The sequence below is a fragment of the Sinocyclocheilus rhinocerous genome, unplaced genomic scaffold (assembly GCF_001515625.1).
Source record: "Sinocyclocheilus rhinocerous isolate Xijiao unplaced genomic scaffold, SAMN03320098_v1.1 scaffold3135, whole genome shotgun sequence".
Classification (NCBI taxonomy): Eukaryota; Metazoa; Chordata; class Actinopteri; order Cypriniformes; family Cyprinidae; genus Sinocyclocheilus; species Sinocyclocheilus rhinocerous.
This window is the reverse complement of record NW_015638931.1, coordinates 249,068-274,602: the sequence shown is the minus strand read 5'-3', so window position 1 is coordinate 274,602 and position 25,535 is coordinate 249,068. Positions and strand designations below refer to the sequence as shown.

The window sequence follows — 25,535 nt, the reverse complement described above, 5'->3', positions numbered from 1 at the left end:
ATTCTGAGACATGAACTGAAATGAATTGTGAATTTTATTAACATTGAATCATCCTCCTCCCATTTTCATCTCAAAATGTTGGGGAAGCTGTGCCTCCCCTGCCTCCCCCGACGAGCCGCCATTGAAAAATGGATAAAAACTCTTTTTGGAATCTTTATTTTTAAAGTCCCCATGAAATCAAAATTAAAGTTTTTTTGGGATGGAAATATGATAATATTTAGTAATTATCATTTAAATCTGACTAATTTTCAAATTGTTTGTCATAAATCAACATCTCAGGAAAATGTTATGGGGTTTCAAATCAAAATATGACCTTCTGTTATGAAACAGGACGTTGATTTCATACATTAATAAAGCATGTTTATTACACATTTTGGGAGACACAACAAATGAATAGAGAAAAAATTATATATCAATATTCCTATTAAATATTAAATATTATTATGAAAATCTTGCTTATTATTACTCCCATTATTGCACTTATTTGTTCATTCTATGTTGCCCCAAAAACACATTAATATGCAAATTAGATACAGTTTATAGATACATTGTATATAATGGAAAAACTTGTTTATGGCCATTTTACACACATTTTGCATAAAGAAAAATGTTTTTTAAAAATATCTTTCATAACGTAGTTGAGAATCGTCTTTATATAAAGTTTGATATAAAAAATTAAAATTGATTTGTGATTAAAACACAAATCCCACTGTTTTTGCCTTTTCATGTCTATTTATGTCTTTTTATTTCTTAACAAACAGGACTTTTTAAAGTCCCGATGTCTCTATTTTAAAAAGGGGCGGGGCTGCTTGATATGTTCCCGCCCTGTCTTCCTGTTTCAGTTAAAATGACGTCAACACATAGAGTAACGCTGCGTGTTTCTAAGCATTTCAGGAGACCTTTAAGAGTGTAGTGATATTACTTTTGCAGTATGCCTACTGTGCTCAGTATGGGAGTTTTCTGAATTGCATGACCTGACAGAATGTGCAGTGTAGAGCATGAAGCACATTACAGTACGTGACATACTATATGCCACAAAGTGACCTTCTGTTCTCAGTGTGATGTATGAAGTGACAACAAGGACGACGCTTAAAGTCAAAATGAAATCAGAAGTGACAGAGTTTACTTCCTGGTCTTATTGTGAACCATTCCTCAGAACAAAATGTTTGTCTTTTTGAAAACTTAAAATTTTAATAAAATTATTATATATATTAAATATATATATAATTTAAATGTTTAAATTTTAAATGTATATATATATATATATATATATAAAATGAAATAATTAAAATATTAATTTCAGACAGGATAACTGGACGTCACTCTGTCAATTATACATACTGTAGTATGAAGTCATGATATATACTGCTGGATGTGTCACTTCCAAGTGAAACATCCAAAATAATAACTCTGTTAAATGTGCATGACCTGAACTTCTGACCAATCAGTGCTTGTCTTTTTTTCCATCAGTCCAGTAAGAAGGAGCGTTTCAGTCAGGTGCAGCGGCTGATGTGGGATCTGATGGAGTGGCGTTCACAGCTCCTGTCCGGGACGCTGCCGAGTGACGAGTTCAAGGAGCTCAAACAGAAAGTCACCTCAAAGATCGACTACGGAAATAAGTACGTATTTCGAATGTCTGTTCCACTTGTGTTGGTGTCTGTGTGCATTTTTTACTATGGTAATATAAATCATGCATACATTCATATCCTAATTCATAGTATATGAATGTAATCATACAGTACTATGGTATTATCATCTGGTATCATCATTGTACCATAGTGCAAACACACATCTGATAAAGCAGAGAATAATATGATCCAGTCGGCTGGTATAATTCCTCTGCAGAACTTCAGTGATTTGCTCTAGGCTGTTGTTAATGGATTAGTTAATTTGTACATTAACATTAAGGAATTAATTAACAAACCTGAAGGGTATAAAAATGTCTTTCTGACACCTGAACATTAATGAATTACTGTGAGGAAAAACTCCCTCACCACTTGTCATGGATTCAGATCTATTTCTTGGTCTGTTTTCACATGATTACAAGTTAATTATTGTTTTCTCAAGATAATGAGTTATATATCCAATATTAGTGTCCTCAGTGTAAACATTTGGGAAAGAAAATACTTACAGTGCTTTTGATTTCATTTTGTTTTTGTTGTTGTATTTTCTTGTGCTGTTTCTTGTAATTAGTTTCTTTGTTCTTATTTCATTACTGAATGTTTAATTGTCTTCGATAAGCTTGAGAACTTAAATTAGCTAGGCTAGTATTAGTTTTTGTTGTGATATTAAATTAATATAGAGAATTGTGAAATTTCTAAAATTATCTAACACTTTTGGCATTGTAACAACCTCTTAGTTCCTGCAAAAATTACTTTTATTTTGATATATATTGTTTGTCATGAAATAAAATTACTCATATAATGTAAGATTTTGCCTAGTGACATTATACAAATTTTTGATACAAATACAAACATTTCAATATTTTGAATATAATATCCCAGTGTTATGATTGTTAACTAAATACTAAAAACATTTTGTTGAAATGAAACTGAAATTAAATAAGATACAGATGAAAAATGTAAAACTAAGGAAAATTTAGATGAAAAATGTAAATGAGTTTAAAATAAAGCACTAAAATTATTCCCTGAAAATAAGAACAAACTATGACTTAAACTAAAACTGGAATACAAATAAATTTGTAATATTAAAAAAAAACAAAAACCAATTTAAAATTACGAAATTACATAAGAAAGTGACAAAAAATGTAAATAATATTAAAATGAAAAATTAAAATGTAAAATAAAAGCCAATTCAAAATGTAAAAAAATAAATAAATCTATAATAGTATATAAATAATACTAAAATAACACAGAATACTGTGTATTAATTCATTAAACTGACAGATTACTTCTTGAGAATAATGATCATGTGAAAAAAAATACGTGTGAATCCATGTCAGCTGTGGGCTTCTGCTGGGATGTTGCTTTCTGTGATGTGCAAGAATGAGTCTTGAAATGTAGGAAGTCACGTCTAAGGTGCATCTTGGGACTCACGCTTCTCCAGCAGAGCTCCGGGCAAGAGCACATCTGTCAGATAATTTCAAGGATCTGTGTGTGTGCACTGAATTATCATGTGAATTAGATGTGTGTGTGAGTACAAACAGTCAAACTCCAAGTCAAATTAAGCGTTATTCTGCCTCCAGGATCTTGGAGCTGGATGTGGTGGTACGGGACACCAATGGGAATATTCTAGACCCAGAGCGCGCAAGCGTCATCAGCCTCTTCAGAGCACACGAGGACGCTACGGCCAAGATCACAGAGCGCATTAAAGAGGAACAGGTTTTCATTTCACTTTCATTTAATGGTTTGCAGATGAACCCTGAGAATGAAACCTCCTTGCATGTTCAAGCATCAGAAAGCGAGTTTATAGTTTTAATGAGACGTTTTTAGATGTTCGGGATGACTGAACAAACGAAATCAATGAACTCCCATAGTTTTACCTTCCTTCAGTCTGGTTCTGCTGTGAATTCATGCTGAATATCCTCCTGTAACCCCACTGGAGTAGCTTAATGACCTCACCTGAGATGGATCAACTTCATTAAAATAATTCGTCACCCAGAACTCCATAGGATCTGCATACTAATGCCCTAGCAACCACTTAGCAACGCCATTGCAACCAGCCACACACCCTAGCAACTGCAAAATAATGCCCTAGCAACCACCCAGACACCCTAGCAAAACAATAATAATGCCCAAGCGACCACTTTGCAATGCCTTAGCAACCACCCAGACATCCTAGAAACCACTTAGCAATGCTAGGCATACTAGAAACTTCCAGGCTGGTGTGTTGAGGCAAGTTGGAGCTAAACTCTGCAGGACACCAGCCCTACAAAACCGAGTTTGGAGACCCCTATCTAGACAGCCTAGCAACCACTCAGACACCCACCAACACCACAGTTTGCCCTAGCAACCACTTATCAACACTTTCACAATTAACTAGACACTCAACAGCTGAATATTAATGCTTTGGCGACCACTAGGACACCCTAGCAACTGCATAATGATTCCCTAGTAATCGCCTAGAAACCCTAGCAGCAGTTGCATAATAATGTTCTAGCAACCACCCAGAACACCCTAGCAATCACAGAGACACTCTCACAACTGCATAATAATACACTGGTAACCTCTTTGCAACAACTTTGAAACAACTCAGACACCCTAGCAACTGCATAATAATGCCCTAGCAACCACTCAGACATCCTAGCAGCGGCATAATAATGCCCTAGCAACCACTTAGCAACACTTTCATGACCACACAAAACAGCCTACCTAGCATCTAGACACCCAGACACCTTACCAACTTCATAATATGCCCTAGCAACCTCCAAAAACACCCTAGCAACAACATAGCAACACATTCGCAACTGCCCGGGCTCCCAACAGCTGTATAATAATGACTTGGCAACCACCCAGAGCATCCCAGTGACTACCATGACACCCTAGCAACTGCATATGAATTCCCTAGCAACCACCCAGAAACCCTAGAAACCACTTGGGAATACATTGGCAACCACCCAGAACACCCTAGCAATCACCCAGACTCCCTAGCAACTGCATAATATACAACAGCAACCACCCAGACACCTTAGAAAGTACTTGGTGGCGCCTTGGCAACCACTCAGAACACATTAACAATTACCCAGACTCCCCAGCAACCACCTAGACACCCTAGAAACCACTTGGCACCACCTTGGCAACCACCAAGAACACCCTATCAATCACCCAGACTCCCTAGCAACTGCATAATATACCACAGCAACCACCCAGACACCTTAGAAACCACTTGTTGAGGCTTTGGCAACCACTCAGAACAGCTTAACAGTTACCCACACTCCCCAGCAACCACCTAGACACCCTAGAAACCACTTGGCAACACCTTGGCAATCAGCCAGAACACTCTTGCAATCACCCAGACTCCCTAGAAACCACTTGGCAACACTTTGGCACCTAGTAACTGCATAATGTACCACAACAACCACTCAGAATAGCCTAGCAACTGCACAATAATGCCCTGAGAACCACCCTGATTCAATCTCAACCACATAGCAATGTCTTAGCAACCACACAGAACACATTAGCAACCCAGCAAGTGTTAAATAAGACTCTGTTATGGTGGTAGTGAATTTTACACAGGTTAACACCAGTCAGGCTTTTCAGTTCATTTAAACTCTGTTTACCACCAGCTCCCATCTCTTCTGTTCTGCTCTGTGTAGTCCAACGTTCAGCTGGATCATTCCGGAGTATCCGCACGGATCCAGTCTTCTCCCACTCACAGCCTGTATGTCTTTGTGCGTAACTTTGTGTGTCGTATCGGTGAGGATTCGGAGCTCTTCATGTCTCTTTACGACCCCAACAAACAGACCAACATCAGGTGCGTCTCACCGACACACTCTTTAATGATCAGTCTAAGCGGAGTTTGTCATAAATCAAACACTGTCTCTGTCTGTCTGTGCAGTGAGAATTATTTGGTCCGATGGGGAGATAAAGGGTTGCCCAAGGACATTGAGATGCTCAACAGTCTGAAGGTGGTCTTTACAGTGAGTCACTTACAGATTTCACTCGTCTGTCTTGGGTATCTATGAAAGCCCATTTCTGCCACATGAGTAAAAAAAAACCGCTTTGGTGAATCATAATTATGAGATACAAATGTCAAAATTATGACATAAAGGTCAAATTACATAATAATGACTTAGTATCTCGTAATTGACTTTTTATGTCATTATTTGTTCCCCCCCCTCATAATTAACGGTCATAAATTTGACTTTTTTGTCATAAATCGCAATTATGGCATAAAAAGTAAAAACTATCTCATAATTATGACTTTTCATGTCATATATTTGACTTTTTTATGCTATATATGACTTTTTATCTCATCATTTTGAGAATCAATTCAAAATTATGACAAAAAGTCAAATGACATAATGACTTAGTATCTCGTAAGTGACTTTTTATGTCATAATAAATTTTTTCCCCTCATAATTATTACTGTCATAAATTTCACTTTTGTCATAAATCATAATTATGGCATAACAAGTAAAAATTATCTCATAATCATGACTTTATATGTCATAATTATAACTTTGATCTCGTAATTATAACATTTCATGTCACAAATTTGACTTTTTATGTCATCATTTTGAGAATCAATTCAAAATTATGACAAAAAGTCAAATGACATAATGACTTAGTATCTCGTAAGTGACTTTTTATGTCATAATAAATTTTTTCCCCTCATAATTATTACTGTCATAAATTTCACTTTTGTCATAAATCATAATTATGGCATAACAAGTAAAAATTATCTCATAATCATGACTTTATGTCATAATTATAACTTTGATCTCGTAATTATAACATTTCATGTCACAAATTTGACTTTTTATTCCATATTTCTGACATTTTATAGCATGATGTGAGATTTTATGTCATAATTGTAACTTTTTGTCATATCGTAATTTTGACTAATATGTTTTTTTATAACTTTTTATATAATAAATTGATTTGATTGGATAATTATAACTTATATTATACATTTTTTATATCTTATATTATTATATCTCATTTTAAACTTTTTCCCCTCATAATTATGACTGTCATACATTTTTATTTAATAATTATGACGTCTTTTTGTCTTGCTGTAGTTTTCACTAATATCTCATAATTGCAACTTTTTAATCTCATAATTATGATTTACCAAAGCATGATTCTTTTCTTATATGGTGAAAATGGGCTTTCCATGAATATTCCAAAGAAACTTTTTTTGTGATGATAGAGATTTTTTGATGTCCCAAGGCAGGCATATTCAAATGGCGGACCGCGGTCCGGATTTGGACCTCTGCTTGGTTCCAACCGGACCGCGAGACATAATGGCAACGGCAGCACCATTTTACCATTTCTAAATGAAGTGAGCAGCACTTCAAAACAACGGAGCGGTTCAAACCACAAGCGCTCAGGGTCATTTAGTGTAATGATCTTTCAAGCCCTTCTCGTGTGCGTTGCTTCTCTTCAAAGACACTAAAGTGGCATTAAGCGCTGCAGATGATGCTTAAACAGAAGGAGAAACACAGTGAGCAGCAAAATAGATGGATACTTTTGCTAAAACACTGCAGAGAACACTTGACATTACTAGTTAACTTAATCATGTGTTTTCTGTACATGATGAGAGCGGTTTGATTATGTTTGTTTTAAGCAAAATCTAAAAACACTCCAGACTTCAAGAGTAAAACTCTGAACCCCCATACAGTATCTTTTCTGTCACATGGCCTTCTGCCTTACATAAGTATCTAAACGTAAAAAATAATAATAGCCTGATAAAACATCTGATCTTATCTTTTAATAATCATATCTAATTGGGCTCAACTGATGATTTTTTTTATTTGAATATATTTATTTAATTATTTTTTAATAAAAAAATTCTCAGAAGCCACTGACCTTTGGCTCTGAGGACCCAATATCCAATATGGAAATGTGTGACTATTCCTATATATATATATATATATATATTAGGGGTGTAACGGTACACAAACATGACGGTTTGTACCCAAAACTGAGCAAAACCAGACAAAATCGCCAAAACCCTCCATTTGGGGACGTCCTCATTTGTAAAACTGGTATAAAAATAAAGTAAACAAAGTTTTTTTGAAATTGTAAAAATGCAGAAAGTTTTCTGTGAGGGGTAGGGGTGGGTTTAGGTTAAAAAGTATATAACTATCTGTATATAAAAACAATAGAAGTCAATGTAATGTCCCCATTTAGATAGCTGTGTGTGTATTGTCCGGACCACCACTGGGAAGGAAATACAGAGACCGGACCTCTTGGATCTTTAATTGAATAGCCCTGTCCTAAGGACTTTTTTCTTTCTTTCTTTCTCTCTAAAGGATCTGGGGAATAAAGACCTGGGCAGAGAGAAGATCTATCTGATCTGTCAGATTGTGCGTGTGGGCCGTATGGATCTGAAAGATGCTAATCAGAAGAAATGCACGACGGGCCTGCGGAGGCCGTTTGGTGTCGCTGGTAAATCTCAGTGTGAATGCTCTCATTTGATCTGCATGTAGCATACAGACACACAGCTGATATATCTGTGCTTACTGGCAGTGATGGACATCAGCGACATCATCAAAGGAAAGACAGAATGTGACGAAGAGAAACAATATTTCATTCCGTTTCACCCGTAAGTCTCTTCTCATCTTCTGTTCATCCATGTATCTTAAAACATGGAAGTTCTCTGATCGTTTGCTCACCCTCACATTGTTGTTTTAATTGGATTTTGATTGATTTGATATCTTTTTGATTGATTTGATACATCACAGCCAAGCTCATCTGCCACAGAACACACAAGACCTGATTTTAGCCCTTGAAACAACAGTACCAGTACCAATTCTATGAAGCGCCAAACAGGAAATAATTAAAGTCTGAATATATAGAAGTAAATCAGAATATACATACAGTGTATATATATATATATATATATATATATATATATAAGAATATAAAGATACAAATTATAACTGTATATTGTTATATATAGGCTATTCATGATTTACATTTACATATTACGATTTTTATGTTTATATTCTGATTCACTTTTATATATTCAGACTTACAACTATAAATTCTGATTTACTTCTGTATATTCAGATTTATAAAAATATATTCTGATTTACTTCTATATATTCAGACTTACATCTACATATTCTGATTTACTTATATATATTAACAATTTACATTTATATATTCAGACTTCATTTAATTATTTCCTGTTTAGTGCTTCATATAGTTCATACATATATATCATAGTTCTTACATGTTATTATTGAAAGTATCTTTCAAAACATAAAATTATAGCTTTAATAAGTCAATATATATACACATATGTGTGTATGTATGCATGTACACACACACACACATTATACACATATTTCTCTAATAACATTGACATTTTGAAAGTATATTGTTTAAAACTATAATAACTTGTATAGATAGATAGATAGATAGATACATGACATAATTATGACTTTCTATACCTTATGATTTTACCATATTTTCACACACACACACACACACACACACACAAAATAAAATAATTATGAGATAAAAGTCAAAATTACAGTATGACAAAAATCAAAATTATGAGATAAGTCAAAATCAACATTTTATGAGAAAAAGTCATAAATATGACCTAAAAAAAATCTAATTCATGATACAAGGGAAATGAGGGAAATTTCAACTCAAATTATGAGATTAAAAAGTCATAAATATGGCATGAAAAAGTCAAATTTATTGTCTCTCTCTCTCTCTCTCTCTATATATATATATATACTGTTATGATTTTACCATATTTTCACACACACACACACACACACACACACAAAATAAAATAATTATGAGATAAAAGTCAAAATTACAGTATGACAAAAATCAAAATTATGAGATAAGTCAAAATCAACATTTTATGAGAAAAAGTCATAAATATGACCTAAAAAAAATCTAATTCATGATACAAGGGAAATGAGGGAAATTTCAACTCAAATTATGAGATTAAAAAGTCATAAATATGGCATTAAAAAGTCAAATTTATTGTCTCTCTCTCTCTCTCTCTCTATATATATATATATATATATACTGTATATATATTTCTGAATGTATCCATTAAATAAATGCATAATATTTATTCATGTTAATATTTAAAGTAATTATTTTTATTACTTTTTTTCTCTGTTTCTGTGTATGTGTGTGTTTGTAGGGTTATAGCTGAGAATGACTTTCTTCACACTCTCCTCAACAAAGTAACAACGTCGCGAGGTGACAGCGGAGGTCAAGGTACGGCTCAGAGCAGTTATCTGTGCTCAAATGAGGCACAGCATCACCGCTCGCTCCGCTAATGCTTTAACACTTGCTGGACCCATAATCCCGCCTGCCCACACTCACACACAGAGACACAATACAGCAGAACAGAGTGATTGAGTGATGAGAGATGGTTGAGCTTTATGACTGCCATTAAAACAGACATTAGAGAATGAGACGAGGGGGAAAGGATGAACAAAAACAGTTCAAACTTAATTTATGGTGTTATTTTACCTTATTCATCCACCATATGCATCTGCTATAATTCATATGCTTCTCTAAAGAATATTTTGAAATCATTCTATATGTCTAGACACATAAGTTTCATTGTAGAGAAATTCCTTGCATTCCTGTCATGATCCTGATGGTGAAACTAATATAAAACATTAAACTCCATGTCAGGTCTGTGGGTCACCATGAAAGCTCTAGTGGGAGACATCGTCCAGATCCGAAAGGAATATCCCCACCTGGTGGACCGGAGCACCGTGGTTGCGCGAAAACTGGGTTTTCCTGAGATCATCATGCCGGGTGACATCCGCAACGACATCTACCTCACGCTGCACTCCGGAGACTTCGACAAGTACAACAAAACCACACAGAAGAACGTGGAGGTCATTATGCTGGTGTGTGACGAGGAGGGGAAGGTTGTGCCGGTGAGTGTGACCCCTGACCGTGAGGCCAAAGGTCAGCCTGATCTCACTGGGATGGGGCTTTCTGTGTTGATTGACAGCTCTTTTGTGTTATTGTACAGAACTCAATCTGTCTGGGAGCTGGAGATCGGCCTGTAAATGAATATAGATCAGTCATTTACTACCAGATCAAACAACCTCGCTGGATGGAAACTTTTAAGGTAAGAAGTGAGTGAAACATTGAGCCTACTACCAATCAGTCAGTGAATTAGTTCAACAAAATCCATTTTTGCACTGCAGATCTGGCACATAAGCATATATATATATGTATATGTATGTATCTATGTATACACATATATATATAAGGGATGTCCCGATCAGGTCTTTTGCACCCCCGATCCAATCCGAGTCATTGAATATTGAGTATCTGCAGATACAGTGTCCCGATCTGATACTTATATATTCCTAGTGTTTGCTGCACAATTCAAGTACATTCAAGTTATTAAAATCAATCAAATGTATACAGAGTTGTGCAGAATGCGGATTCTGGCTTCCCCATACATTATAACAACAGTGATGAAAAAAAAACGTGGACAAACCATTCACTCTTGTTCAATGCGAATGCCGTATGCTGGAATATGATGAGCATTTATTCCGTCATCACCCGTACCGAACGTACTGTATCAGTGCACTGGATCAGTGCATTCTCTAATCAAACAGCAACAACAAAAGAAATCACTCACTGCTCTTGATTGAGTTGCTTTTGTAACTTTAATAAAGATTAATCTTTAATTTATACAGTCAAATATGTAATGCTGTTTTACATTTCATTACTTTATTCAATTTCTGCACCTAAAAACTGTTAGACCTACCTAAAAAAAACCTGAAAAGCACTGTTTATTTTATTTGTATCTTTACTCTATTGTAAAAACCGCCAATAGGTGGCAGCAAGTGTTAATAAATGAAAGCGACAGATTCAATGAAAGCGACTGATTCATTCATGAACAAATCAAGTGACCACTGTCTTTATGAATCATTGAATCATTCATTGAATCAATGTCTCACCCAATTCATTTAAAAATGCTTGTCAGTTGTCGGGCACACCCTTTGAGAACTGATGCCATGGGCCAAACTAAAATATAAAATAAAAAAGGAAAAATAAATGTCTTGGAAAAAGAGCACTTATCTAGTCAGAGGCCAAATAAAAAAAGGTGCTTGAGCACCACTTCTGTGCGTGTGCATGTCAAACAGCCCTGACAGCTCATTTTTCTTCCAACATATTACACATTTTTAGGTGAAACATGATGTTTAACAAAAAAACATGACTTGATTTTGTCCATATATTTTATGCATTTAACAATTTTATCCATCCATTATACATTTATGGAGTCAGGTGATTTGGAGGGGAGCGTTTGAAAATAAAAGCACCATAATAAGAGCTTAATTGTTCACAATTGGAACATACATTTTGAAAGCAGATCATTTGATGTTGAGTCTAATCCTTTTGTATCCGGCCCAGTTTTCAGTCTGCATGCAGTAATGTTTTCCTCTGGCCTGTAGGTGGCGATTCCTCTGGAGGAGATGCCCAGAATCCACCTGCGCTTCATGTTCCGTCATCGATCCTCACAGGAGTGTAAGTTTAGCAGCTTTAGTGTCTCCTGCAGTCATGAACTACAGTTTTTTTTAAATATGTGAAGACACCAGTGAGCAGACAGCATAAAATAATGTGACATCAAGTCATAATTTTAAAATTGTATGACTTGGTAGTATGTCCCAGTACTGTGTACTGTCTCGCCACATATTCAAAAGTATATACTTTACAATCAGCAGTTTTGCAGTGCATGCTAATGTAGTTGTACGCAGACTGGGATTCTGGCCCAATCTAAAAAAAACAACAACAATTAAAATCAGATCCAGAGTTCAACTGATTGAAAAACAACACGTTTGTTTCTAAACCCTCATTCTAGAAAGCATGTGACCGGACAAAACTCATGACACATCATGAGCCATCAGCGTTTGTATTTTATGTGCACTGGCATAGAGATGAGCTGAAAGCTATTAAATTATAGCATGCATTAAAAGCCACAGAACTCTAATTTAGGCTCTTGATATCCAGTCTGTCATATACTACCAAATATGATGCTGGATGTTAGTGGAAAGGAATTCAGATATGAATGTAATGTGTAATTTGTGTTGTGCAGCGAAGGACAAGAGTGAAAAGAACTTTGCGATGGCGTTTGTGCGTCTGATGAAGGAAGACGGGACCGTTCTGAGAGATGGCATACATGAGCTCACCGTCTTTAAGGTCAGAAACACATACTCTACATACACAATGAGGCCAGAAATGAGTGGAAATAGATTTAGTAAAATTTTTACATGGGTTTTTGGAGTGGACTGTGACATTGAAGCATTTTTATCTGCCATTTATTTTTAAACAATTATTTTAGTTAAAAGATGCAGTAGATTAAAAAATGTCATTTAAGAATTCTTAATTAATTAAGTTAAGTTAGGATTAAGTTAAAAGAGAGAAGCCTCATTTAATAATATGTACAACCAATATGACGTTTACAAATTATAAGTCATTTATACATTCAAATCTTAAAAGTACAGTAGCACAAACCTATATATATATATATATATATATATATATATATATATAAAATAATATAATAATATTTGCCAAAACCATTCTCTTCTCTAGTTCTCTCCATACTGTGCTATAAAAATATGCAAATAAAAAACTTAAAAAATATAAAGAAATTACTTGAATGTAATAAAGAAATGAATGTTCTTTAGGTTTTATACTCTTTAAATTTAAGTTTAAAACTAACCAAATACAAAGATCCTCCATACACTGCAACAATGGTTTTACTTAGTATTTTTGTCTTGTTTTTCAGCACAAATATCGAAACATTTTTAAATCAAGATATATTTACTGGCGAAGGAAAATGACAGACATTAGGATATTATGTCTTGTTTTTGGAAACATGTTAAAAATTAGGTGAGTTTATTCTTAAAGAAAAAAAAAGTCTGTCAGTGGGAAAACAAAAGATAATAAAATAACAAAATATCATTTTGTTTTCCCTTTTAATTAAGTTTATTTTTGTGCCACATTAACATATTTTGTCTTGTTTCAAGCATATTTTAGATTTTTACATGGGTTTTTGGAGTGGACTGTGACATTGAAGCATTTTTATCTGCCATTTATTTTTAAACAATTATTTTAGTTAAAAGATGCAGTAGATTAAAAAATGTCATTTAAGAATTCTTAATTAATTAAGTTAAGTTAGGATTAAGTTAAAAGAGAGAAGCCTCATTTAATAATATGTACAACCAATATGACGTTTACAAATTATAAGTCATTTATACATTCAAATCTTAAAAGTACAGTAGCACAAACCTCATATTTACTATTACAACATTTATATAAGTGAACACAATTGTTAGTTAGTTACTATCAGCTCTATTTTTTGTGCCACATTAACATATTTTGTCTTGTTTCAAGCATATTTTTGATTTTTTTTTTTTTAGGAAACAAGACTTAATATCTTAAGTCATTTTGTTTCGCAAGTAATTTTATCTTGATTTAAGAATGTTTAGATATTTATACTGGAAAACAAGGCAAAAATACAGAGTAAGAAAATCAGTTGCAGTGTAGACTTTACAAATCAGTAAACACTTATGTCTGATAATATGGTGGATGACAGGTAAGCTAATCAGTTCATTCACACATTCACAAACAGATATGGACAGAACGTCCTGCATGTCTTTTGTGTCTTTCTGCAGGGTGACAGTAAGCGCATGGAGGACGTCAGCTCGTATCTATCCCTGCCGTCCGAGCGCAGTCACTCTGACAGCCACAAGGGGTCAACGCTGATGCGCAGCTCCAGCAGTGTGGGCGGCCTGTCCGTCAGCTCCAGAGACATCTTCACCATCTCAACGCTCGTCTGCTCCACCAAACTCACGCAGAACGGTGTGTGTGAAAAGAGTCTCATGTAGCTTTTATAGTCGAAATGAGACGACATTCACAGTCCATTTCACTTCTGTAATGCAGTGAATTTCCAAGTGAGAAAGGATATTCAGAGAGGAAAAACATGTAGGGTGACATTTTATACATTAGGTGATGAAAAGCGTCTCTACACGACAGGAGGCTGAAAAATAAGAGGTCTCGATGACATCAGCTGAAAAGGAGTCATTTCAGAGGAAAGCAGGTTATTGCATTCTGATAAAAGAGTGCAAGACAAACAATTTTCCGGATAATGTGCGCAGACTCACAATGAGATCAGGATTGTGTTATTGTTAAGAAAGTAAATGTAGTCAGTTTAATTATTTATATATTAACCCTGTAAAGCCTGACATATGAAATAGTAGTCTGAAAAAAATCCAAAAAATTCAAGTTTATTGAAAAAAAAAATGCATATTTGTTTTTTTGTTGAGTATCATATTTGATACATCAGGTTTTATGGCTCATATAGTCTGATATAGTGAAAATATGGAGGAAAAAACAGAGCCGCAAACTGAGCAAAAATGTGCAATTTGGTGCAGATGCTGATATTTATATGGACAAAATGTAAGATGAAATTCTGATGCTTTTAATGTAAATCAATCAGATTTTTATAACAGAATAGCAGATATTTACATGAAATGATATAAATATCAGTCGTCACTCTATATCTCCAATATGTCTTAGTAAGGTGATGCTTGGTTTGATGAGCAAAACACATAATGCAACACAATACATAATGGATAATTAGATAAAGCTAAGCTGCTTCAGTCCAGTAAGTGTTCATCTTGAACTATTACTAAAAATATCAAAGTTATTCTTATGTTTACTTTATAAAAATCAATAAAGATTCGACAGCAAAAAGACATGTGAAGCACGAGCTGAAGGTGGACGTTTGTACAATTATACTCAAAGATATTTTACTTGCTAAAAAAGTCTAAATTATCAATCAGACCACAGAAGGCATGTAGCAGATTGTGTGCAACAGGTCTTGAGAAATTAGAGGCCTTGGAAATTAATGTGTCAAACATGATACTGTAGGGTTAAATCTAAATATTTCAATTGTTTTTGTATTTGTGTGTGTGTGTGTTATTGTTAAATTACTTTTATCTCGAAGCCCCTTTAAGGACACACACACAGACGCAGGTGTACTGTAACAGCTGTTCTTGAGAAAGCCTGTTAATCACGCTAATGAATCTTCCGGAAACATCCATCACAATGCAACCCTAACGAACCCACACACGGGACATATTCACCACGTGAAATAAATAGATTCAGGAATACATGGTAATTAAGAGTCAGTTGAGGACACACTGTCTCTGTCTGTCTGTCTGTCTCTCAGTGGGTTTGTTGGGTCTGCTGAAGTGGAGAACTCGTCCTGAAATGCTGAAACAAAACCTACAGGAGCTCAAACTCATTGACGGGGAGGAGGTCGTGAAGGTGTGTTGCACTGAAATTATACATGAGCATCAGTTGTTCAGGATGCATGTTTGTTTACGTGTGTGTGTGTGTAGTTCCTGCAGGACACCTTGGACGCCCTGTTCAACATCATGATGGAACATTCTCAGACTGATGATTATGATATTTTGGTTTTTGACGCTTTGGTAAGCAACATCCAAACATACACACACATCTACACAGGTTCCAAATTGGTGTTTTTGCAGAAATGTCGCAGAAGAACCATGTTTGGTTCCCTAAAGAACATTTTAGTGAACAGTAGGCAAGGCAAGGCAAGGCAAGTTTATTTATATAGCACATTTCATACACAATGGTAATTCAAAGTGCTTTACATAAAAGAAAAGAAAATAATAATAAATAAATAATCACAACAATAAAACAAGGAATTTAAAAACTTTGAACATGATTTAAAAATTAATTTAAGAGGTTTAAAATTAATTTAAAACAGTTAAGAATAGAAAATGATTATACATAAAATATAGTGCAATCAGTTCGGACATCGCACAGTGCTCATTCAATGAATGCACAGCTAAACAGATGAGTTTTGAGTCTGCATTTAAATGTGACTAATGTTTTAGCACATCTGATCTCTTCTGGAAGCTGATTCCAACTGCGAGCGGCATAATAACTAAAAGCAGATTTCCCTTGTTTTGTGTGAACCCTTGGTATTTTTAACTGACTCGATCCTAGTGATCTGAGTGGTCTGTTAGGTTTATATTCAGTGAACATATCTGCTATGTATTTAGGTCCTAGGCCATTGAGTGATTTATAAACGAGTAAAAATACTTTAAAATCAATCCTAAATATAACTGGAAGCCAGTGTAAGGACCTGAGGACTGGTGTGATATGCTCAGATTTTCTGGTTCTATAGTCAGTACTTAAAAGAACCATTTTTTCTCAGTGTGAAGAACATTTTAAAAAATATAAAGATCCTTTTGTGGAATGGAAAGATTCCATGGATTTTAAAGGTTCTTTATAGAACCACTGATGACAGTTGCTAACTGGGGCCAGTTCAGAGACTTCTGTTGTGTTTATATGAAGCTAATTAAAATGTTGACTAATCCAAACCCTGAAAGAAACCTTAAAAAACATTGTTTACTCACTTATGAATCTTTTTTTTTTTTTCCCAAATGAGCACTTCCCCTGATGTCCCCATAGGAAGGTTTTGTCCTATTTAGCTCACTTCTGGTGACAGATTCTAGTCCCAAAATTATAAACCAGGAGAATATAAAACAATAAAAGATAACAGGAGGATGCAATAGGTGTATGCCATATTCAGTTTTAAACACAAAATTATGCATTATGCAAATTATAATTCAGTGATTCTCAACCTTTTTGACAACAAGGCCCCACACTGTCCAAAACAATATTCAATATTTCTGGTATTGCATCTGCTATGATGAAAAAGCTACTTGTATTCAATGTTTATTTTTATTTTTTTTTATTTTCAGAAAATAGTAGTGGCAATATATTAAAATAAATCTATATAATTAAAAAAAATATATATTATATCTGTGTGTGACCCTGGACCACAAAACCAGTCATAAGGGTCAATTTTTTGAAATTGAGATTTATATATCATCTGCAATCTGAATAAATAAGCTTTCCATTGATGTATGGTTTGTTAGGATAGGACAATATTTGGCCGAGTCATTCTAATATGCTGATTTACTGCTTAAGAAACATTTCTTATTATTATTATTAAAGTTGAAAACAGTTGTGCTGCTTCATATTTTTGTGGAAACAGGCATACAATAAAAGAAAATCTTTAAAAACAACAACATAACTTACTGTCCCCAAACTTTTGAATGGTAGTGTATACCGACAACATTGTCACATTACTTTGTCATTCACTTATTATCTTATTATCCATTTTTATTTGCATTTTTACTCCTATTATATGTAATATTTTCTGACTGTTCTATCAAAACAGCCAATTACAATTCATATTTTCATTTTTGACACTCTGGAAGGTCAAATCTAATGCACTGCACTGCAGGATACACTGTTTTTTAATGCAAAATATTTATCATTTTTCCTCTTGAATTCGGCTTGAAATGTGAGCTAGACATGTTCTCAAAACAACAAAAAAACATTTGAAAGAGTTGTTTTGAGTAGTATGCTAGTCCTCTATTCTGAGACAGTTCATTCAGCTGAACGTGGGCTGAAAGCAAAACAAAACACAAGGAAATAAACGGCCAGCTGCTTTGGGCTGAGATTCAAGCGGACATTTTTAAGGCAGCACGTCGTTTTTTTAGGGTTTTTGACAGGGTTGCATGTCCTCTGGCCGCCTGCAGCACGTTTTGTCTGCAGCGTTTTGTCGAGGAGTGTAACAGCTCTGCCTGACGGTCATTAAGGGCCCGTGTCTGTCTGTGATTTATGACTCTGCCTGTGGGGCCCCCGGATGCCGTCATCGAGCGGCACTGCAGAAACACAGACTGTAGCTGATGCTCATTCACACTGCCAGTGCTGTTCCTCTGACAGGTTCATACAGTCAAGTATGCAAACACACACACAACAGAGCTTGGCCAATTGCGCATCCCCTTACATACTTAAATGAAAATTTATTGGAAATGTACTCACCCTCAGGCCATCCAACATGTCGATGAGTTAGTTTCTTTATCTGAACAGATCTGGAGAAACATCACTTTACTGTTCGTCACTTGCTCACCAATGGATCCTCTGCAGTGAATGGGTGCCGTCAGAATAAGAGTCTGTTGTTGCCAATAGCCTCGTGGGCAGCGTGTCGACATATAGCACCATTGCGCATAGGGCGTCCCGAGTTCGAGTCCCGGCTCGCAGACCTTTCCCAATCCTGTCCCGACTCTCTTTCTCTCTCACTTTGCTTCCTGTCTAAACACTGTCCTAAGAAAAATAAAAGCAAAAACGCCAAAAAATTAACCTTTTTTAAATAAAGGAAAAAAAAGTGAAAAATGGTTTTAAACAAATATGTGGGTGGATATTGATGTGAGAGGACAACAGAGGATGGACTTTTTCACTGGAGGAAGCAAAGTTATGGATTATGGATTTTGCCCTGAAGCGACGGTTTGAAGTTAAAAACATCTCAATGACTGATTTGTTTCTTACAAACACACAGCTTTTCACTTCACAAGACAATAATTGATGGACTGGAGTCGTGTTGATTACTTGTGTAGCATTCTGATGTTTGTATCAGCTGTTTGGACTCTCATTCTGACGGCACCCATTCACTGCAGAGGATCCATTGGTGAGCAAGTGATGTGATGCTAATTTCTCACAATCTATTATGAAGAAACAAACTCATCTACTGTACATCTTGGTTGGCCTGGGGGTGGTGAGTACATTTCAGCAGTTTTTGGGTGAACTATTCCTTTAAAGTGTGTAGCTGATATAATCATGTCAGCTGTTTAACTAACTTTAACTTGCTCAGCAAGATTCTCTTCAATGTGTTGCTCCGCTGTCAAGTTAGTTGAGCTGACAGAGAAAACTGACTGTAGAAGTACAGTAGTTATATTTACTCTAATGCTTGTTATAATGTCTTTTGTGTACTTGCGTGGGGTTTTGAATGTTCTGGCACACTTTTCAATGCAACTACATACTAGATTGTGATGCTAGAAGCGTCTGCCGTTCACAAACTCTGTGTGTGTTGTACAGTGTGTTTAGCCATCAAGTTTGTGTAGCAGCTGACTGCATCATTAATTTGCCTAATAGTCATTGATGCCAAAACAGCTGCTAAATGAATCTTAATGAGTGTGTGTGTGGTTGCAGTACTGACCGACAAGAGAGAGCGACAGATCAGTCACACTGCAAGCAGCATATGACCACAATAAATGCTTTAATTACACACCACAATTAACTTAATTTTATTTATGCAAAGTATTTATTTGCATATTTATTTTAATATTTTAAATTTGAATTATTTATTTTGGCTTAAAATATTATCTTTCTTTCTTAAGCTTTCTCTCTCAACTAGTCTTTTTTATTGCAGTACGTCAATGCATGCTAACAAATCTATAAATGCAGAGAGTATGCAGTATGTAGCATTTCAAACAGTTGTATACTAACTGAATTGTCAAATGCCCTCATTGCATTTAATTCAGCAAGTGGCTGTGACTGTTATCATCCAGTTATCGGACCAGATTGAGTCAAATAAAAAATGGTACCATATAAGTCAAATCTAGCACATTGCATTGTGTTCATTTTATTAATGCAATTTTAATCCATTTTATTAGTATTTTTGTGCATATTTGTTTGTATATGCAAATATTTAAATAGTAAAAATTACATTTAAATAATATTTATTTATTGATTTAAATTTTTTTTTTGAATTTGGCTTAAATTTCTAAGGCAAAGGCTTTAACTTCTTTCTTTCTTTCGCTCTTACTGCAGTACGCTGATGCACACTAACATCTTTAGAAATGCAGGCCCATCACGGCCGGATAATTTTTCAGTGTTTATTAGTCCGAAAGCTCTCAGCAGGAGTGTTTTTGCTCTGGATTCAGTCCTGGCAGGAGGCGCTTCACTCTGTTAATGGAGTTTGATGGAAAGCGTCATTGCTCTATGCTTTTAAAATAACTCTCTGATACATCCAGATTAAACCGCAGATGTTATATTCCCAGAGAGAAGAGATGTTTCACCATGTGGGTGTGAGAACGCCTGGGTTTGGTGCATGCTCTGGAAATTGAATAAATTCTTTACATTAAATAATCGAAAAGAGGAAATGAATGGGAAAATTACCCCAAATTGTTCATGAAATATTTATTATTTAGCTTGAATTTGGGGAGCTTTTCCTCTAAGATGATTTTAAATGCTTAGAAAACAGATGCTTTAAAACAGTCATTTTAGTTCCTTCGCATAGATCATAGTATTTGCTCTTCCGCTTTAATTATTGTTTTTTATTGTGTTTTGAAAGGTTAAATCAGCCAGATTTATTAATTTAGCTTTGTTTTAGGAATCAAAATGTTCATTAAAACAATTGAATCATCTGAATCAAATTGATTCATGTCGTCCTTCCACTAGTGCAGGCTTTCTCAAACTGGGGTTTATGAGTTGATGTAAGGCTAATGATTAAAAATAATAAAATAAAATAAAATACATAAATAAATACTAAAAAAAGGATAAAGGATCTTTTTGAATTTGGTTAATGACATTTTTATTTGTTATATTTTCAAATAACTTTTGGCTGTTACATCAAAGCAGCTTGTGTTCTCAAAACTAAAACAATACTATTTATGTTTCTAAAATATTTATATGCTTTATATAAAAATATATATTTTCAATTCTAATTTTACTTTTATGTGATTTTTTTGTTATTTTTATTATGTTTTTTTTTTAAATATTACTCTTTGGGTTTAATTAATTTTAATTTCAGTTTTAGTTCGGTTTTACTATTTATTTTCACTTAAATTTAATGTACATACAATTGTGCTTTTAAATGAATGAAATACACAAAGCAGCTTGTGATCTCAAAACTAAAATAACACTGCAGCCTAACCAGCATTTCAGAACCAATCAGATTTGATGTTTATATTGCATTCAGCCCTGATTTTTAAGTGATTTTGTTGAGGATGAAGTGTGTCAGTTTGCATGCATGTGCGTTTTTGGGAAGATTTATTGATTCTAGGAAATGTACATCTGTTTGTCTCAATGTCAGTATATATGCATCTTTGTTTTGTGAGCATGTGTGTGTTTATTGTAGTGTGTGTGTGTGTTATTGTGTGAGGTCAGAGGTGGCGTATTAACTGTGGCTCTCATGTGGATTAGAGGAACAATGCTTCAGTAATCACGTCTGTTCTTCAGCGGTACCACGGTAAATACTGTCGTGTGTTACAGCATAATCTCCACCCTCAGAAACCCCACCGACTATAACATCTGTGCCGAGTTACTCTTGACAGAGAGATAAACCAGACTGTGTCTAAAATGTGATTGAAGTTTCAGTCAAAGTCACTGTCACAATCCACAGCGTCTGTCATCTGAAAGCTCTTACATTGACTTTAGTGTCATAAGTGACCCACAAACTTTCTTGACTCATCCCCGTTTTTATTGTCCTGGCCAGATGCATTGCAATAAAGCCTCAAGCAGTTAAATCTCTCTTCCATGTCATGCACTGTTCATACATTTAATCGCTGCTGGTTATAGTGACTTTTAAAAAACATAAAAAATTTTTTTTATAAAAACATAAACAAAGGAAAATAAAGTGGCTAGAAATAGAAGCGTCATACTGTGTAGTGTAGTTTATATGATGAAATGATCGTATGTATAAGTGTGTGAATGTGTGATGATGGATATGTGAAATGTATTACACTGCTCACAAGTGTTCTTTCTCTCTCATTAGACTGTACGAAGGGAAGGAACAGGCCGAGTTTGAAGAATCTCTCAAAAGTTTATTTGAGTCGATCAATAACCTGATGAAAAGTGACTACACCACTACACTACTGCAGCAGGTATGAATGCTAGTGCCATACTACTATACACATGATTACTTATTACTAAGTTTAATTCAGTTTTAATGTATATAATTCGCACATTAAGAGATCACTAGGTTCTGTTCACTCAGCTGTCAGTACAATGGAGTCACATGAAAAGTGTCACAAATTAGCTGTGTTGATTAATGACAGAAATAGTGTAGAATCTGAAATAATTCTTCATTTCACATCATATCACATATTTGTGTTTTAAAAATTAATTTTACATCATTAATTTTTTCACATAATGTAGTAATTTATAGTATACATCTATTTGGGGAAGTCGTGGCCTAATGGTTAGAGAGTCGGACCCAAAGGTTGTGAGTTCGAGTCTCAGGTCCGGCAGGGATTGTAGGTGGGGGGAGTGAATGTACAACGCTCTCTCCCACCTTCAATACCATGACTGAGGTGCCCTTGAGCAAGGCACCGAACCCCAACTGCTCCTTTTTTTTTTTTTTCAATAATTTTGACTACGATTTTTTTAAAACAGAAAATTAATAGATTTGAATTGACCTAAACTGTTTTGAAGCAATTACCAGCCCTTATGTTGGGAAACTTGGGTGTCAATTTGACCCATTTCAATTTTTGAGTTATTGGAAATACTGGTTAACCCAATTTATTTATTTATTTTTTGTGTGACTTTTTTTCTCATATAATGTAATGAAAATGCCTGCAAAGCATCCACACTTTAATGTTGTGGAATGCACGTACAAAATTTGAGGTCATTTACATATATGCATTTGGCAGATGCTTTTATCAGAAGAATTTTTATCAGTTCATGCATGTTCAGTTTGCTGGCAATCGAACCCATGATCTTTAAATGAAATATAATATTTATGCTTAATATTGACAGTTGTTTGGGGATTGTTTGGCACCAAGATCTCTTTTTTTTTTTTTACGTTACTGTAAGCGACTAAAAGGCTTAAGAGGTAGCCTAATGTCTATATATACTTATATATATATTATTTGCATATATTATATATATATATATATATATATATATAAATTATATATTTTGATTTGTGTATGTATATTAAATATTACAATAAATAATACTGAAATATAAAAATTATTTTACAATGAATTTTTAAACTAAATTATTAATAAATTAATTATTCATAGTTTTTTAAATTATATAACATTATATAAAAAAGTACATCTAATTATTTCAAATGTTTTATATATGATTTTTAAAAATGTTTTATTTATATTAATATATATTTTAAACCTATAACGTTTTATATGAATGTGTTTGTATAGGTGGCCGCTCTGAAGTACTTGCCCACAGTCCTGCAAGATGTGGAGACCGTGTTCGATGCTAAACTCCTCAGGTGAGTCTCATAAGAGCCTAAAATCTCGAAAACACACCTGATCGGTCTGGGCTGAACTGATGTACTGTGGTACTTACAGCAACAGTTTCTACAAGTGCTTGATGACACTTTAATGACCAACATCAAGTTTGTGACGTCACTAACTGCAGCAATCAATCACCACAAACACACAGGCTCTCCTTCACTCTGAAGCTGATGGTCTTTAATGCACTTGTCCTCCTACATTTACCTGATCTACTCAAAAGCTAATGCTATTATAACCGTAATGTGGCTTTAACTAGTTTAGCTGCTCATGCGGTTAACTGAGGCCGATGTCTGATGTCTCGACTTGAGTTTTTAATGCGTTTGAGAAACAGTGGAGTGAGTTTCTCTCATATGGATAGTTTAGTTTGAGTGTTTTTATCTAGTTAGATTGGGGAGTGTGTGTGTTTAGCTTCAAGTGGCGTCCAATTCATCACAGTACACAAAACACAGGCGATTCTAACGGCTCTGTGAAGGTCGATATGATACAGTAGTTTCTCACAGACCCTGGTGGTGTTCAGACTCAATCAATAAATCACAGGTCACTTTCTCTGCCCACAGCAGCCTCTGCATTTATTTATGGTTTCATTTCTGCTATTTTTTTAAATCTTTTATTAAAGACTATGGATAAAGTGTTACTACAGAAATACAGTACAAACTGACACTTTTGCACTGTTGTGCAAAAACGGATTAGCTGACTTTCAAAATACCACAAAACTGACTGCCAGTGAGACATTAAGTGCATAAATTAAAGCTCTTTTACATTTTCATGTCAACATGAAATCAAAATTGATCCCATTTACTTTTTTTAATGCCATGTACTTTTCTGTCTGTCTGTTTGCAGTAAGCTGTTGTATGATTTCTACATCTGCATTCCTCCGGATAAACTAAAGAAACAGAAAGTGGCGTCCATGACTGAGATAGTGGGCAGCAAACTCTTCCACAGACAAGGTAAAACACACGCTCATAAAAGTCTGAGATGTCATTAAAAATTTTGAGTTTTTCCCCCCTATTTGCACCTGAAGCTTACTCTGTAAAAAAGCAACATTTTGAGTCATAAATACTAAGAAATGTGAATTATTGAAACTACATTAAAAGCCCATGTTAGATCATCATAATTCCCTTAAATGTTGTCCCAAACTAGTCAAACAGTTATCTAAACAAAGATTTTCAAACTGAACAATACTGCTGAAACATTAAGGTTTTTCGAGTTCCCAGCATGCATTGCAGCATGAACAAATCAGGCATTTACTGTTATAGGATTATTCTTTTCCTTTCAGTTCCTTTCCTTTCCTTTCCATTCCGTTCCGTTCCGTTCCTTCTTGATTTGTTATTTTACCCTGTTTCCTTTCCTTTCCATTCCGTTCCGTTCCGTTCCTTCTTGATTTGTTATTTTACCCTGTTTCCTTTCCTTTCCATTCCGTTCCGTTCCGTTCCTTCTTGATTTGTTATTTTACACTGTTTCCTTTCCTTTCCTTTCCTTTCCTTTCCTTTCCATTCCGTTCCGTTCCGTTCCGTTCCGTTCCTTCTTGATTTGTTATTTTATACTGTTTCCTTTCCTTTCCTTTCCTTTCCTTTCCTTTCCTTTCCTTTCCTTTCCTTTCCTTTCCTTTCCTTTCCTTTCCTTTCCTTTCCTTTCCTTTCCTTTCCTTTCCTTTCCTTTCCTTTCCTTTCCTTTCCTTTCCTTTCCTTTCCTTTCCTTTCCTTTCCTTTCCTTTCCTTTCCTTTCCTTTCCTTTCCTTTCC

The 25,535-nt window shown here is 34.8% G+C and overlaps 1 protein-coding gene across 1 annotated transcript in view; it reads left to right on the top strand.

Moving 5' to 3' along the window:
* dock2 (dedicator of cytokinesis 2) overlaps positions 1–25,535 on the top strand; it is a 122,152-nt gene that overhangs the window by 1,049 nt on the left and 95,568 nt on the right. Inside the window, exons 3-20 of the mRNA XM_016565303.1 lie at positions 1,471–1,619; positions 3,206–3,341; positions 5,276–5,433; positions 5,518–5,599; positions 7,940–8,075; positions 8,157–8,232; positions 9,805–9,881; positions 10,308–10,558; positions 10,657–10,755; positions 12,095–12,167; positions 12,736–12,839; positions 14,321–14,507; positions 15,880–15,977; positions 16,052–16,141; positions 20,567–20,634; positions 22,309–22,417; positions 23,699–23,769; positions 24,635–24,741. Coding sequence (XP_016420789.1) covers positions 1,471–1,619; positions 3,206–3,341; positions 5,276–5,433; positions 5,518–5,599; positions 7,940–8,075; positions 8,157–8,232; positions 9,805–9,881; positions 10,308–10,558; positions 10,657–10,755; positions 12,095–12,167; positions 12,736–12,839; positions 14,321–14,507; positions 15,880–15,977; positions 16,052–16,141; positions 20,567–20,634; positions 22,309–22,417; positions 23,699–23,769; positions 24,635–24,741 — 2,071 coding nt within the window. The remainder of the gene's footprint in view (positions 1–1,470; positions 1,620–3,205; positions 3,342–5,275; positions 5,434–5,517; positions 5,600–7,939; positions 8,076–8,156; positions 8,233–9,804; positions 9,882–10,307; positions 10,559–10,656; positions 10,756–12,094; positions 12,168–12,735; positions 12,840–14,320; positions 14,508–15,879; positions 15,978–16,051; positions 16,142–20,566; positions 20,635–22,308; positions 22,418–23,698; positions 23,770–24,634; positions 24,742–25,535) is intronic.